General features: G+C 33.2%; 2 protein-coding genes across 10 annotated transcripts; one reads left to right on the top strand and one right to left on the bottom strand.

Moving 5' to 3' along the window:
- The first annotated feature begins 3,616 nt into the window (after positions 1-3,616).
- On the top strand, positions 3,617-7,114 carry LOC132642050 (protein REDOX 2-like). The gene is made up of 4 exons (XM_060359304.1): positions 3,617-4,046; positions 4,651-4,900; positions 6,169-6,351; positions 6,706-7,114. Exons 1-4 carry the CDS (start codon positions 3,640-3,642, stop codon positions 6,928-6,930), a joined length of 1,065 nt encoding a protein of 354 aa, XP_060215287.1. The 5' UTR covers positions 3,617-3,639; the 3' UTR covers positions 6,931-7,114.
- Positions 7,115-7,804: 690 nt separating this feature from the next.
- On the bottom strand, positions 7,805-14,191 carry LOC132642048 (beta-1,3-galactosyltransferase GALT1-like). Of its 9 annotated transcripts, none has more exons than XM_060359296.1 (9): positions 13,552-14,191; positions 12,200-12,340; positions 11,026-11,877; positions 10,010-10,230; positions 9,600-9,881; positions 9,251-9,379; positions 9,001-9,180; positions 8,731-8,838; positions 7,805-8,591 (listed from the first exon to the last, which is right to left on the bottom strand). In XM_060359296.1, the coding sequence occupies exons 3-9, from the start codon at positions 11,783-11,785 to the stop codon at positions 8,382-8,384; spliced, it is 1,890 nt and encodes a 629-aa protein (XP_060215279.1). In that variant the 5' UTR covers positions 11,786-11,877; positions 12,200-12,340; positions 13,552-14,191; the 3' UTR covers positions 7,805-8,381. The 9 variants fall into 9 exon arrangements, with proteins under 9 accessions (XP_060215279.1, XP_060215283.1, XP_060215281.1 ...); XM_060359300.1 differs by having other exon boundaries at positions 12,251-12,340; XM_060359298.1 differs by having other exon boundaries at positions 11,026-12,345; positions 13,552-13,619; positions 14,006-14,191.
- Positions 14,192-18,006: the final 3,815 nt, after the last annotated feature.

Here is an 18,006-nt window from a genome sequence, read left to right as displayed (position 1 = left end):
AAATGGACACTAAGATTATTGTAATTCTGAGTCAGGTTATTATAGTATTCTCGGGCTGTCTCCTTACTTTGCTGTTATCTGCCAGTTGCTTATGGGTTTAATCCTTGATGTTTCTTTTAAATTGAATACAGTCTTTCATGGTATGACCATTGTTTGCTTTCTTTCCCTTTATTAGTTTACTTCTCTTTGAATTAGCCTGAGAACTGGAAGCAGTGCCTCATTTTTGTATATCCAAAAGAGAATAGCTTTGTGAATAAGGTCAAAGAACTGTTATTTTCAAAAGGTAACTTGGGAATGAAAGATTAACATTTGAAATTTCATGAACATTTGGAACCTTTTCCTACTGGTTGCATGGCTGCTATTGCCTTTTACATTGAAAAGGGGTTGTACACTTGGACTGAATCTGGAAAGGGGTGACTTAGCTTGAATTTGGAAATGTTCACCTAAAATACAGAAGTTATTCCGCTTGTATCCAATCTGGCAAGCTAAATTAAGATCTGGAAGTAATTTTGGTTCTATTCTAGGTACCATCCTAGGTACTACCATCAATCTTCGAAGGCTACCTTCCTTTAAAGCATCATGTCATGTGTTAATTTTCTATATCTTTGCAAGTAAATGGATTTCCAGATTTTGGGTTTCTGATTCTTTCTGGAAGTTATAAATGAAAGAAAGATTGATAACGACTCGAATATGTTTCATTCAGAATAAGAAATATCTTCGCCTCCTGTTTCTCTTAGATTTTACAACTGTTCATCAGATCATGCTTAGTCCGCAAGTTTGTTAGTATGTGTAGATTGGTATGTTCGTTTTGTTTGAACCATATGACATGCCCAAGAATTTCTTTTCCCTTTTGCCTTGTGAACCTGCTCGTAAAGTAGTCCCATGTACGTGACGTTATCATATTCAGTTTGGTTTTGTTCAAATTTTGTGTGTTCGTTGCAAGCATATTTCAGTTGAAATCTATATATAAATGTATAGTGAAGTATGTCCATGAAATACACTTGGATATACATGGTATATATATATAATCGAAGGATTTGTTTTGAATTTATATTTTTATGTGCTTAACTTCATTGGCCATATACTAATCTCGTTCTTTCATTTCTTTGCATGAACCTCGCGTACGAGTCCGAGAGACTCGTTTCCCTGCCGCATTCGATGTTGGGCTAAAAGCCCAACGTAATTTCTCCCGAGTCGTCCCTCATTCAATCCATCCGCAGCAAAAAAATGAAATCTTCTGGACCAATAGCCCAATCAGCAGCCCTAAAGTGGGCTGGGCCCATTTTTAATACCTTTTGCTCCTTTATTTCATTTTGTGCATTTGATTTGTATTATGCAACTAACTCTTTTTATTTTGTTTTTTTTTCTTTTGTTTCTCGACTTAGAGGAATTCTAGTAAATTAGTGGGTTTAGTTTTGGGATAAGGGTAGTTAACTTAAGGAAAATCAATAGTTAATTACCTAAGATTTCTTCCCTTTTTGTTAAATTTTTCATAGTATTTATAATATTTATTTTTATTAGAATAATTAACTTTTCAAATAGCACGAGCACATGTTTTAAATCAAAGGACTCCTTTTGTCTCTTTATTATCTTAAAATTGGAAATGTGGTGGATATGCCAAAAATGAATTCAAGTATATTTTATAAATAACTCTTCAAATTCGGAATCAATCACACATCATTTTAGCTAAGCATGATTAACAAAGTTAATAAAAAGAAAGGAAATCCTTTTTCCATCATATTTAAAGAAAATAAGTCTTGGCATTTCCATATCATCATATTGATACAATATAAGTTTCATTTAAAATTCACATTAGCTATTTTTTATTTTTGCTTATGCTCTTAAACTGCAAAAGAATCAATTAATATTTTATCATTCGAGTTGTTTCAAATATTTATTAAAACACTGCATAAATCCGCATTTTCTTCTATTTATATATATTTTGTGCAAATTTTATTTTAAATAGCATTAAAATCTTTGCAACATCTATAAGTTTATTTTAAATGCATTTCAAGTTTCCTTTTATGCAGATTATTATATTTTCTACAAATCTCATTCTAGATGGCATCTTTATTTAAAGCCTTATCAACTTTTATAAAATTTTATTTTAAATGGCATTTAAAATCTTCTTTTAGGCAAATTATTATATATATATATATTTTGTGAGTATTATTTTATAATAGCAGCACTATTTTCATTCAAAGTTTTAACGGCATTTATAAGTCTCATTTTTTTTAAAAAAAGCATTTCTTTCATGCAAGTTATTATATTTTCCTATAAATTAGTTCAGATAGCATTACTATATTTTACAAGCTATTTTTTCTTAAAATTTAAACACCATGTTTAATCTTAGTTAATTAACCTAAGTTTGGCCGGATAACCGTAGTTAACGGATTCTAAAGGATGCCTAACTCCTTCCCTTTAGGATAATATAGAACCCTTACCTAGAATCACACTAGTTAAGCAGACTATTAACGGAGGTTTAGCTAGCTTTACCTTAGTTAATAATTAGGTGCCCTAATTCACCTTAAAATCAATTAGGTGGCGACTCCTTAAAACAAAGCAATTTAGGAATCACCAATATGTTGTACTCCGCTCTAACCCGGTTAAAATGGGGTATAACAATGCGGACAAACTGCCGCAAGGGGGTTTGGCCGAGCCTATTTTTAAAAAAACACCTGTTATTCTATTCAATTTCAATTTTTTCCCCAAATTGGCGTGAAGTTTTTAGTTTTTTTTTTTACTTATAATATGATGATACGCAATAGATTTCAACGTAAAAATTCGGAGCAATGTAGCTGTGAATGTCAATTTCACTTTTGTAGTTTCAATTTTCGAAAATAAAGCTGACTAATTCTCTCAACATATAAAGTTGACTAAAATAACCTTGCAAAATAGAACACTTAAACCTAAAGTTTTGAAACAAAACTTACTTCAGGCACCTTTCAACCCCTAAAATGGCGAACCGAACGTTTACGTATCCTTCATGTATTGTGCCTACATTATTGTACGCAGAAAAAAATATCAGATTATATATAAAATATTGACGTTTCGGAGTCTTAACGCACGACATCATTGGTCAAAGTATGAAAAAAAAACACTAAGTGTTGCAAAAAAAAAAAAAAGTTAACCAATTTTTTTTTTTAAAATATTGGATTCTATAACGCATTAATAGACTGCGTTATAGAAAAGAAAACAAATATTCTTTAACGCAGTATTTTACTGCGTTAAAGGACTTAACCACACCGTTACTAGTAAGTCCTTTAATGTAGTAAAATACTACATTAAAGATATTTTTATCACAATTATTTGGAGATATTTTGGTTCAACCCCCCTTTTTTAGGGGGTATTTTGATTCTGGACGCATCTCTAGCAATCCCTCTTTGCAATATCGATCATTAAGTCATGGTTGGTCCAAAGTAGTCGACGTGACATTGTCAATAGCAGCTAGCAGCTGTTCTAATAATGCCTGCCCCTATTTTTGACATTGCAGGAAAACCAAGTATATATACAGTGCATGTTTGACCAAATGGTTGAAAGGAGGGAACGTTGACGCTGTACAGCCTTGACCACACATCAAATCTATCACTTCAACAAGATAAGGCCAATATGCATATAGCTTGTACATTTAAAATCTACATGCATCTCAAAATTGTCACGTTCTATAATCTTCTGTATCATTCCAATTTGTACTTAGTCATATTAGTCATGACAACGGATATGAAGCAAATGTTAGTACTCCCAAGATTTGTGCTGAATTCTGGTCATGAAATGCCTCTTATAGGCATGGGAACAGCACCAGCAGAACTTACCTTACCACCAAAGGATCAATTAATCTCCATTTTTGTTGATGCTATTGAAACCGGTTATCGACACTTTGACACTGCCGCAGCCTATGGCTCCGAGGAAGCTCTTGGCGGAGCAGTGGCAGAAGCGCTACAGCATGGACTCATTAAGAGCCGTGAAGAAGTGTTCATTACATCCAAATTATGGTGCATGGACACACACCCCGACCTTGTTCTTCCTGCCCTAAAAAATACTCTCGCGTAAGTTTGCTCATATTGTCGGTTCTATATTCAGATAGAAAAAGATTACTGTAATAGATCAATATCTTCTGTAAATTAATACTGGTCATTGGTCAATTTATGATATGAATCGATCCTCTTAATACAAAAGATCATAGTGCTAGAGAAACTAATTATTTACTCTTTCTATGTTAATTTATTTGGCAATATTTCCTTTTTAGGCCTTTTTAGTCCCGCTAGTTATGACATGTTTAAGACCACAGACTTTAGAAGTCTTATAGTCACGCAAATGCTAAGATCATGAGTTTCAAAAGTTATTAAACTTTGTATACAGTTAAACTATACCACATAAATTAAAACGTGAGGAGTATCGATATTATTGCTATTTATTCTTATTTATTTGTTAATAGTATTGCACTTAGACATGACTAAATGAAGTGACATGAAAGTGAGGCTTCATATAATATCAGTGATCGTAATATCTTGGCAGTTGAAGTACAATTGTTGTTGTTGTTGGTAGAACTTGATACATACATGAAATAATTATATTTCACATGTTTTGTCAACTTTATATTTCAATCTTTTTTTTTGGTTACCAATCACGAGTATCAAAAAATCTTTGTAGGAAGCTAGGGATGGATTACTTGGACTTGTACCTAATACATTGGCCAGCGAGGATGAAGAAGAATGACAGTGAAGAAGAGATAAAGATGGTAGTAAAGGATGTACTTCCATTTGACATGAAAGGAACATGGGAAGCCATGGAAGAATGTAACAAATTAGGTTTGGCAAAGTCTATTGGTGTATGCAACTTCAGCTGCACAAAACTCTCTCAACTACTGCACCATGCCACTATTCCTCCTGCAGTTAATCAGGTACTGTGTCAATTTATTTGATATACTTTCTGATTTAATATATTGCCGATAAAATCATGTTTCCTTTATTCAAAATATTTTAACTTTAAATTTCTCATTTATCTTTAGTGAGATGATTTGCGGCCACACAAATGTTTATAATTTGTTTCAGACCATAAATTTCAAAAGTATCTGTTTTCTTTCTTAAACTCTGTATTCAGTCAAACAGCCCTCCATAAATTGAGAAGACGGGAGTATACATATAAAGGGTTCTGAAAATTCAATGAATGGGTAACTAAAGATTTATTGCCATACTGACTTGTTTAAACTATAAATTTAAAAAAACTTTCATTGTTTTTTAAATTTGGTTTCCAATTAAACACCGAAGAGGTGATATAATAAAAGTTGTAAAATTCAATGAATGGGGTAATCATATGAGCACAAACACCATAGATCGGGGACCAAATTCAAATGACCTGTTAAAGCTCAAATTTTCATTGTACTTCATGAAACGTTCAATTAGTTTGAAGTGTATTTTTAAGTTTTAGTCATGTTAATACGCTCATTGTGAACGTAATATTTTTAGGAGAATTTTGACCATATCATAGATTTTTATAACAATTACAATATGATTATTATTAGTGATATTTCTTATATTAAACTTAATTTCACTTTTAATTTTTTTTTGGTATGATAATGACATGAGTTGAATTGAGATAAGAAAGTATAGTAAGTGAGAATCAGACAATCGACTCCAACTTATTTGGAAATGAGGCACATAAATAGTTATTGTACATTTTCTTCACCACGGTGTACTGTACTTAACATGTCAGCTACTCCCTCTGTTCCAAAAAGATCGTTTTCCTTTTCTTTTTAGTCTGTCCCAAAAAAATTGTCACCTTTCTATATTTAGAAACAATTTAACTTTATGAGATGATTTGCTGCCACACAAATATCTAACGCTTATTTTGGACCACACATTTCAAAATTCTTCCTTTATTTTTTAAACTTTATGCCAAATCAAAAGAGGACAATCTTTTTAGGACGGAAAGAATACTATTTTTAGTAGGTTTCAAATTAACACTTGTCGAATCAAGAAATTAAATAACTCAACGTCACTACGTTCGAACCAAGAAATGAAAAAACAAAGTCGTATGAATTAAGTTTACTTGTAATGACTTTATTTATGCTTCATGAAACGTTTTCAATCATTTTGAAGTGTATTTTCAGTATAAATTAACATCAGTCAAAAAATGACAAAGATTAGAGAAATGATTAATTAATGACAGGTGGAAATGCATGTTGCATGGAGGCAAGAAAAGATGTTAGAGTTTTGCAGGGAAAAGGAAATACTTGTAAGTGCATGGTCTCCACTTGGAGCTAATGGGATACCTGTCCGGGGCAATCATGCTGTAATGCAAAGCCCTGTTCTAAAAGACATTGCTATTCATAAACAAAAGAGCATTGCACAGGTATTTAAAAATGAAAATTTAAGGGTCAAAAATACACTTCAAGTATCACTTTATTTTTTAATTTTCTACCTGAACAATCAGGTGTGAGAGTTTAGTACCTAAACTATCACCAACTAGTTAGCAAAACACAGCTCAACTATCAATTGTTCACTTTTCCTGCCTCAACCATCAAGTAGGAAAAGTGAAAAATTGATAGTTGAGGTGTGTTTTGCTAATTAATTGGCGATATTTTAGGTAGGAAACTCTCACACCTGATAGTTCCAGTAGGTTGAGGTGTTTTTTGACCCTTGTCTCAAAAAATTATCACTCGATATTTACATCACATTATATCATTGATCTTATCCATATTTATAGGTTGCATTGAGGTGGGTATATGAGCAAGGAGTTAGTGTATTAGTGAAGAGTTTTAACAAGGATAGGATGAAAGAGAACCTTCAAATTTTGGATTGGGAACTAAGCAATGAAGAAATCGCGCGGATACAAGAAATTCCTCAATGCAGGGGATTCAAAGCTGAGGTTTTTGTTCATCCAGACGGACCATACAAATCAATAGAGGAATTCTGGGATGGCGAACTATAAATGTTACTGCTACTCATTCCGTTTTGCAATTTTTTTCATTGTTTATGTAGGTGTTCAAGAAAAATCAACTCATGATTTTTCAACTTAATAAGTCGACATGATTTCTCATTTGGTATGGTTTGTAATGCAACTATAATTAAATTGAATAATTGGTTTGATTTGGTAGCAATTAAAATGTACAAAATTGAACCGTTACTAAAAGTGAATGAACAATGCATGAATAGGTATGATTTATAATTATTTTCACAGCTTTCATCATTTGCTATTGTGCAGTCAAGCTTAGGATTGGATTTTGCTTGAATAGGCTACATTCTCTGAAAGCTTATCGAATAGGGGCATGGCATTACTTTTGTGATTTGTTCCTTCGTGTTTCATGTTAAAAATACTTGGTGAATCTAATTTTTTTCAGCTAATGTTTGTGAAAGAAACAAAGATTTGTCTTACTTTCTCCTTTATCTGGTTACTACTTTCTTAGGCAAATTAGAGATATCTTGAGCAATGTCACGCTAGTTATCATAAACACAAACATATTCTACTCTTTTGTCTGTATCAATCAGTAGCATAAACCACATTCTATCACTTGTTACTAAAGATCATAAGATGGATGAACAATCCAAAAGATCGGCCAAAAAAAGGCAAAAACAGAACAACAGCTAAAATGGAAGCCAAGAAAACTTGATAGCAACCCGTCAACTCAGCTTCATTCAAATTCAGCCCCTTTTTCTCCATCCCGTACAGACCCACAACCATCTTTGGCATCGAAGGCAAACAAAAATAGTGCAAGTTTCTGTCGCTTAAATTTAGGGCGACACCACAGATACATAAGAAGCTCAGCAGTCAAAGACATAAACATAGTACCAGTGACAAGACTGAAGACACTGCAAACCCAAATCGAACTAAGAACACCAGTAGCTGTATACAGTATCAGAAGAGTCGGATATATTGGAATTAGCAGCAATTCTCATGTTCACTTAAGGATTGCAGTTGCTACAGGATGTAATGCAGACAAGAACTCCAACATAAAAATATACTGTAGTATACATCAATCCTCTCCATCACTCAAGAAATGGGTACAAGAGATCGTGTGATTTACATACAAAATAATCACCGTACATAGTGTGCCCATGCTCTATACAACATAAATGCCCCTCCACTTGGCTCTCTTTATAATACAGATCCCTTCCCCAACATCTTCACTAATCAATATCTAGTGGTATATTTAACAAGCTAACCTAATCACCTACTTATATCAATATGCTAGTAACTACTCTACCGCCTGGTACAACAATGTGGTATAAGCATGACCTTGGCCTCTTCTTCCCGACCTATTTAATATTCCACCTCAAGTACGTGTCCTTGGTCAGCTACTAGAAAAAGTCAGCAGGAAGTTTGTCAAATCTTAGTTATAGACACTTCTGAGCCTTCAGAACTCAAACGAAAACTACTTTGTGTTAATCGCCACAACATAAAGCTCGTTTTTTCTCTTCAATCTTTTGCCAAAGACAGAGCATCTCTCTAGGGCCTTGGTAATGTGCAATAACATAACCATCACGGCAACCTTCATTAAAAATCCTCTCTTCCTTTTCATACTTCACTTCCAGCCCTTTTTTCTTCATTTCTGAAATCCAGATGCCCATAGCAACATCTTCCAGCTTAAACATCTGCATTTCAAGGAACTTGTAGCATTTAGAATTAACTGGGAGATACAGGACCTGAGTGGCTGATTGATATATTTTCATATGTAAACTTCACTCGCTTAAATGACAGTTGGATATATCGAGAAAGAATGGTTCACTTTACCTTTAGGCGACCTTTTCTCTGTTTCGAGCTGATTGTTCTTGCTATATCGCTGGAGACAACATAACCCGGTCCATGTGCCCAAGGAGGGTAAGTTTCTTCAGGCCATTCCTATACATCAACAAACAATAAGATTGAGTTTCATTTCATGATCAAATTAGTGAGAATTGCAGTTGTTGCTATTACAGATGCCCTTTCCCCATTGCTGACCACTGCAATAGAGTAAGGGTGAAATTGGCTATGAAAGATGAGATAAATGATGAATATGTTCACCTCTGGACTGATAAACCACTTGCTGTCCTGACTCCTATGAGGATGGGAATCTGCATTAATAAGACCATATAGCAATCCACGAGCCACGTTAATCCTCTCCATAGAAGATAAGATTTCATCCACCCGAACAAATGCATCATCATCTGTCTTCATGACAAACTTTGCAGAAACGACCTCTGTCTGTCCAATAGACGATGTCAACAAGGGGAGCACAAGATACTCCATGAGTTAGGAAGAGACAGGATTTTACCCCAAAAACACAGATGGCAACGGTCTTCCAAGTGATAAGACTGTAGTAATCAACAAAAGGCATCAGCTGGATGTCTCCATATGTCCTAGCCTCATTCCAGAGCTCTCCATTCACCATTTGGTTTTTATGCTACAGATGCATAACAAAGAATATCTTGTCAATTGAAGTTTCACTTATTGAAATCTAATGTGACTTCTAATGAACAGCAGAACATGGAACTATGGCACTTGCAACCCAAGCCCAACCATCCGGTAATTAGGGATCAAATAGGCATCGCCATTGAACACTACATTATCTTCAAACCAATGGTAATTTCACATTATGGAGTACAAAGAAAAGAATCACTCACCAAGCCAACAAAAAACCGCACTGCAACTTGTCCAGACCGCACCGCATCATATTGCATCCACGTTCTACGGACAGCCATTCTACGTTTGAAATTATTTGCGGTAGAAAATACACCAATAAAGAGATCTAGTCTTTTTCGTGGAGGAAGAGGAGCTGCTTTTAAGGCTTCCAAGTCATTTATATGCTCTGAATCCTCTGATGTTGGTAAACCACTTGCGACAACAGAAATTAATTTTATGTCTCCCGATATCCTCACTTCACTTATGAGCCATGGTTCCAAAGTCTGATAAGATATACATCCAAATTAATGGAGATTCCAGTGAAACAGAACAATTATGATGATGCAGAAATAACCATCATAAAATTCTGAGGAACAAAGAGGAGAAAAGGAAAAATGGGGGAAAAGATTACTTCACGGAAAGCAAAAGATGTTATGTGTCTTCCATCTACTGTCATATGAATTCCTTCAGAGCCTACTCTCAGAGTGGCAACCGAGAGATATCCTTGCTTGAAAGGAAAGTATTTTCTTGATTTAGCCCCATCCTGAACAAAGCTAGATTTATTTGTTGCAGTGACATGCCGGGTAGCCATGACATTACCTACCATCTCATTGCATTGGTCTAATTCATCCACTGACAAAAAGGTAAATAATGTTAGTAATAATGCAATGAGCACAGGGTGAACAAGTGAGGACATCAATGAAGCTGAAAAAGATAATAAAAGGAGGCAAACAGAAACATCATCAAGACATCAACCAGAGAATATTGTGATGAAACCTTAAAATGTACCAGTCATATAAACCTGTTATCTTTCTTGGTAGAAAACAGAGGGGCAAAGGATAAAATGCAATTTTAGAAATTATTTCGACTCTCCAGGAAAAAGACCAATCAGATTTTAACAAATTGGAGAAAGGATTTGCAGCATATCTCCTATGGCTTATGCAGCAATGGAGAAATAAATTAATAAGTAGGTTAAAAGGAGACAAAAGTTTATTATCAATATCAACAGGAAAGAGACGATGAAAGAACATACTAGGCGGGCATACTGAAAAAATGAAATTAGGAAATCTTTTTTTATAAGGAATGAAAATAGGAAATCCTATAAGCATTTAAAGAGTACAGACTATCTTCAGAATGTTTAGTATAATATGAGCACACAAATAAAATTCCCAAACATTTGCAGGATCTAGACCTCAACAGCTGACATCGACTTCAAGGATAATAATTTTATTTCCAATTATGGCATGCCCAATATGATTGCAGTTAATTGAGCACACAGGAGGATGCAGCATCCTTCTAAAGCACAAAGAGTTGCAAGTCGGTTGAAATAGTTGAAAAAAGTGCTGGGAAATGAGCTTCAAAGCTTGAACTTCTACTTTAAGGAATGAACTTCCTTACTGAAGGAAGGGGGGGGGGGGGAACTATTACCTTTCTTGCTCTTTTCATTTGAGGGTAACGGACAGCGCTCCTCTTCACCCCAGTCATGTGCAATTGTCCAGGTGTTTTGTACAATTACGGGATCCTCAGTTATTTTATCACCATGGAGCCTAACATTGTAGTGCAGAATAACAGGAGGCTCTGGTTCACCTGGTAGTGGCTCACCAGTCAAATCCACCCGAAAATTCCCAAGAAGACCATTTGGAATGCCAATTATTGTGATGGAAGAACCCTGAGTCAGACCACAAGGAAGCCGTAACTTAAAGCCGCCCGCATCAAGTTCTGTAGCATTGGTTTTGCTAAGAAAATGAGGACATTGTTTCTGTTTCCCTGCCTTAATTGAACTATCATTTGCATCGACTTTTTTCCTCTCTACTGCACTCATGAGGTTGTTCCATGCAACACTGGCTTCCTTAACTGCCTCTATAGCATTAGGTAAGACTAGATTACGAGTAGTTAACCTTTTCAATTGATACCACGTAGACAGAGATTGTTGCTCCTGAGCTGACAGGTTCCTCTCAATAAAAAGATCAGAGACAACAATTTCAGCAGATATTACTTGAGTAATAGTTTCTGGATGGTGAGCTGCCGGAGGAGCCATAGCATTTATCCATTCAAGAGGATTTGTCATATTGAAGTAGAAAGAACTTGTAACATAACTTTCCTTGACAGGTTTCCTCATCACACAATATCCCAAAACCAAAAACATCAACAGGGATGTAATTAAAATACCACAGTACCATTTCTTCATTTCTATTCTCAATACAACTACTAAATCATTTAGCACTTAATTCAACGAATTCCAGACTAGATGAGCCCCAAGAGTCAACAGAAGAGTAGCACCTGCAACAGTATGCCCAGATATGTCACAGAACATTAGCAGCTGCAACCGTATGCCTAGATGTGCCAAATGCTAAACAGTTTAATAACTTATCTCATTATGTGCATATGCTAATGAGAAGAAAAGAACCACAATTATCTTGAAGAACAACACCAAATCTTAATCATGTGAGTCCAGTGCTGAATCAGTTTAGGTTAATAGTACAGTAGAAAAGCCAAAAAAAATTATGCTTGTTTCTTCAGAACACCAAATAAGGCACGCACTATTACATTGTTTCCCCGATTGGAGGCCAAATATGGACGGTAGGTGAGATGAAAAACATACTTAAATATGATATTGGAGATTCAAAGTACACTGCCCAAGAAAACTTCGAACCTAGTTGTCTGCCTGGCTGATGATCATTTGGGGGCTGTTCTTGAACATAAAGATGTAGTTTTCCAAGAATGAATAGAACATCTAAAGGACCTATGCTTTAATACAAGTCCCCTGTCAGTGGATAATAGATTGAACAGAGAATATGGTTTTAAATAAAGGACCAAAATGCTCCAAAGGAAAGATGCCAGACAACTGGAATGCAGAAAAGTATGTTCCTAGCTATATTGAAATATAAAGGGCAGCAGCCAAAAGCAGTGTCTGCAGTTTATATAACTTGGAGAAGTTTCAGTAGCACTTTAATAACAAAGACAAGAAAAAAAAACGAATCTGTCAAACACACTAAAGCCAGCCAAGTCAAGAAAAAAGATTCAAAGATTATAACAAAAATTAACCATAACTGTTCTACTTTGATATACGAAGATGATAGCATTATCTATTCTGCCTGATATTCTTAGACTGACAAATAAAGGAAAAAAAGAGGCTTCGAAAAAATGATTAAACATTTACAAAACCTGCTGCTTGACCATCCTAATGCATTTCTGGTCCCTTTTCTAAGTGTAATTACCTTTTATTAACAGGATCGGGAAAAGGAGAAAACAAAAAATGAAAATTTTGCAGCTTCCAGGATCATGTAACAGTGGAAAGAAATGAAAACGAACATTGAGGGCGATCATGAAAAGGAATAGTATCATACAAGCTCTAAATAAACATCCAAAATAAAACTACAGATAATAACTAGGCGCTAATAAAATAAAACTACAGATAATAACTAGGCGCCCTTGCCCTGTCTTCTAAGAAAATTAAATACTCATAAACTATTTCCAAGATTTTAGACACTGAAATGCTATATTTAATTCTGCTTAGTCTTCAAATATATTAGTATTTTATACTAAGCAATGCCAAGTTACAGAATAAACAATAAACCAATTAACATAACAGACAAAAACAATTTAGATCGGCACAAAACGCCGAGAACATTCAGTACTCAACTACCAGTTCAACTTCAGATCTCAATCTCAACAAAGGGAAAAAACAGTGGAAATACTTAACTTAAAGATTATTCAAAATTGGAAAAAAAAAAAAAAGGAAAAAAAATTATATATATATAAGGAAACTTTACTTAATCCTACTCATAGTTATCACATAAGTACATTTCCTCTATATTCCACTAGAACAGCTTAAAACTGAAAGATAAACAGAAGAAATTTCCGATTAAAACTCACATTATGTTAAAAAATTAACCGACACTTTTAACTACTAAAAAGCAATTTAAAAATAATAATAATAAAAAAAATACATACCTTAGAAAGTACTGAGAAGTTGAGAAATGGAAGAAATTCTCGAAATGCACAGATCGAAGTGTTTGAAACTGAAAATATTACTAAAATTAAAGTTAGCAACATTTTCTACTATTAAAAACCGAGAAAAACGGCGTAGTTTGAGAGTTTTCCCGAAATGTACAGATTAAACTACTTAAAACTGAAAAATAAGCAACAAAATCCACAGTAACAAAGGAAAATTCCAGTCAAAAGGTTGAACAGTAATCACACTGCTAAAATCAAAGTTAGCGAGCATTTTCTACCATCAAAATCGAAGTCAGCGGCGTAGTTTCAAAGTATTACTGAAATGTAGGGATGGAACTGCTTAAAACTGAAAAGTAAGCAGCAAAATCAACAGTAAACAAAATTTTGAACAATCACACTGCTAAAATCAAAGTTAGCGAACATTTTTTTTTTCCTACTAATTAAACAGTACCTAGAGAGTGGTAAGAATGATTATGCTGAAGAAAAAAACACTTGGATATTTGTGTAAACTTAGCAAAATGAACATTGAAGAGTTAAAAATAAAAAAGAAAAAAAAAAGTGAGAGAGAAGCAAAAATAAAAAGAGAGAGAGAAAGATGATTTATGTGTGGGACCGTTGCTGTGTCATTGTCGCTTGGAGACTTCAAGTCTACGCCTAATTGTAAAGAAAACTGGAAACGGAATTGATTTATTTATTAAACGCGGAGGGAAAACACTCGTTTAATTCTAGTTTCTATTTTTCAAGTTACTCTATCTGTTCAGATTTAATTTTTCATTTATTATATTCAAAGAGTTGATATAATAAAATTTTGATTCTATTTTTAGCTTGTTATCAGGCGTGTAAAGTCAATGAGTACATGACAGGTAAAACGCAATTTAGAGAATTAAGAAATAATTTACCATTTTATATTTAAGCTGGTGACTGCACATTTTTTTAAAATATATTTAATTTACTTTTTTAGACAGTTTATAATAATAATTAGGAATGACAATTATCATTTTATTTATTGTCAAACATGCTCCAGTAACAGTGGACGGAGAAAAGTAAATAGTCTTTTGATGAAGTGACAACTGTGAGAACAAGGAAACCGTACCTATTTGATTGATGGAAAACGACTTAAATAAATGAGAAAATTAAAGAAGAAATTAGGGATAATGGAAATTTCTTTTGATGAATGAATTTTAGCCATGTCATTTTTTTTTTTAATGTGCTTTCATATGGGAAGCAATTTTTGTCCTGTCAGTTATTACTAAATTTTGATTCCAATCCTTTGGATATTTAACTAAATATATTTAAACTGTGTTTAATTGAAATGTGTGTTTTAATCTTTTTATTTAGGAAATATGTTATATTGGAATTGTTTTAGAATTATATTACCGAGAAATAAAAAGTGACAATATACATTTACCATAACTCATGGAGTAATTTAGTAGTTGAACGATAAATAATTATGATAATTTGTGAATATTCGCTAGCGAAGGGACCTAAAGTACACATTTCAATTAATTGAAGATTAATGTCTATAGTCAGACATCATAAGAGCCAAAATCATAATTTATTAATTATTGAGGGACCAAAAGTGCTATTACCCCCAAGAAATTATTTTGGTATTATTACATTAATTTTCCCTTTAATTACAAGGGCCTTAGTTATTGTTAAAAATACTCACTCAATTCTGTATGCTAAAAATAAATTTTCCTTTTTACTTTTATATTTTATCAACAAATTAAGAGATTTTTTTATACAAATTTATCCTTATCATAAAGTAAATATTTCCTTAAACTTATATGACGAATACAAGTGAAGGTGCAAAGGTTGAGACGTCTCATGTTCGATTATTATTTATTTATTCGTGAAAACTTCATTTAAGTATCTCCTACTCCTAATAAATCATGAACTAAATTCGAATTATTCCCAATAAGTTCGTAAGAACTGAATCCACCTTTTGCATCAGTATGAATAAAGATCAACTTTTTTTACCATGGACTCATGTTCAATTTTATATGTTGGTATTCTTTATATTGATGTGTGTTAGACTGTCAATTTAATTACAATGACCAATGGGGTTAGGTCGTTAGGGTATATACCTAATGTATTTTCTTAGACCAGGAAAAAATTAGCATGTCTAGGTTCAAACTTCGAACAATGACACTTCGTTTTGAATATTGGTGAAAAGAATGGTCTTTAGCCACCAACATGTCCCCACAGGCCCACACGGACCTTTCATTTAATTCAAAGATTTAACTTTGCAAATTAAACTAGTACTAGTATTGCTTGACATTAAGATGTTACATATGATAGTACAAACTCAACATGCCATCAGATGGAATCTTTTTAATAGGATTTGATTTCAATGAGTAGAAGTTGCACATCTCTCACGTAATAATATCTGCATCGGATGTTTACATCAAATCAATATAAGTTATTATGATTAAATGATTTAATGAAGTAAAAATACATATTAATTTATTAATTATAGTGGGTAAAGAAACTATATATTCAAACATACATCATATTTGTATTTGGTCTGTTATAAATACCCGATACGGGTAATTTTTGCCTCTTTGTCATTGTCGTCAAGAGATACTATTTCATAAATCATGTTTACTCGTTTCTTCTTTTTTCTTTTTTTCTTTTTTGAGGTAAAAAGAGATATCAAAGAAGAGACTTGAAAATAACAGAAAGGATCAAGATGGTGCAAAAGCACCAATCGCTATGACCATTCAAATACGCATAAGGTACAAATATTCCAATTAGGTGCACAATTTAAATTGACTTCTCCAGAAGGAAAAAAAAAAGTGATTTGATCAAAAACTCAAAATATTAGTTAAATATATATAAACATTTGAATATTTGCTTATTCTTTCTGAATTTAGATGCTTATGTGGATAAATTTGGATAGAGGGATTTAGCACCGTATTTTACATTGATGGGTTGAAAATGTGTCACTTTCTTTACTATGAAAATATGTCATTTTAAATTCCAAAAAAATTGAAATCTCGTCATAAGTTCATCCAAAATAATTTAGATTACGAATTACGCTCATTGCTATTCAAAAGAGTTCAGAAATAGCAAATTTAACCTTAAAAAAACAAAATTTTTAACTTTTACCTCTACTCTTTCTACTTATAGAAGATTTATAAGGCTCCACCTAACACATGGACTTAATATTTGCATATACAATTCCTTTTCACTGATTTTCGTCTTCAATTTCCAAATGAATTTGTTCAGGGGCAGATGTAACTTTGTTGATGGTTAGATTACGGTTCACCGCATTATTTACATTTTGAAATACACACACATAGCAGAATACTTTTCAAAATGCATTTTCTTTGATAACTTGCACCGATTATCATGAAGAAATAGTGTATCCATTGATATTTTGTAACCACTAACTCAAATAATTTTTTGAAGAACTAAAGATTATTTGCGTGCATATATACTTTCATTTCATTGAATTTAGATTTTTCGTATGCAACATATGCCCCATTGCTAGTCCAATTTTTTTTTCTTTTTTCTTTCGGGGAGAGGGAAGTAAATGAAACAATAAAGGAAAAATTAGAATAAATTAGATTCTTTGAGGTTAGTTGTGACTGTGCATTCTGGTTGACGAGGTTTGAGTTAGTTTTATGGCTCATTTGGTAAAATCTTAAATTGAAAGCAACAACTACAAGCATAAAACATTAATTAGGTATGCTTTAAGCAAGTCTTGTGTGTTTTTTTTTTTTTTAGGGACAAGATGTGTCGGTCAAATTTGATAAATAATATTATACTTTTGGCACCACAACAACAACATCAAATAAAAATAATAACACCAATTACAACATGAATTATATAATAATATTAACGGTTGTATTGTAATAAAAGTTACCTTGTGAATTCTGCCAAAAAAAGAAACATAAACGAAGTGTGTAGAAGCTGAGACTAAATTGTAATACAACGCGTATGCAAAATGGAACTTTCCTTTTTGGTTTTCGCGTACAAAAATTGGTCAGACAACTCCTAATTAATCCTAGTAGTAGAGTAACTAGAGTTATTAAAATAAGAGCATGTACTTAGAATATTTTTTCATGTACCATTGTACCCTAAACTTACGTTAGTAAACAATACACAACGTTTAATATAAAATGATTGTCGGTGGGCTAACAAATTAGACGTACCATCTAACGATGGCAAGTCTACAACGTTGATAGCTGCATTTATTTTAATTTCATTTTTTCATTTATTTCATAAGCTTACCTGCCCAGTACTTCCTCCAACCAAACCAACAAAAAAAAAATAGATTATATGAATTTGTTGGTGTTCTTCCCCATAGCAAACGTAACAAGAAAATAGCTTTTCGTACAGAAGTTTCGTTTCTCAAACTTACAGAAAAAAAAAATGTGTTCCATAGTCGACAAAATAGATGAGAAATCCAAATAAACGACAATCATTATGATCTAAGAATATTTC

This window comes from Lycium barbarum, chromosome 5, assembly GCF_019175385.1.
Source record: "Lycium barbarum isolate Lr01 chromosome 5, ASM1917538v2, whole genome shotgun sequence".
NCBI lineage: Eukaryota > Viridiplantae > Streptophyta > Magnoliopsida > Solanales > Solanaceae > Lycium > Lycium barbarum.
The sequence above is the reverse complement of the archived record's forward strand: the minus strand, read 5'-3'. Positions and strand labels throughout refer to the sequence as shown.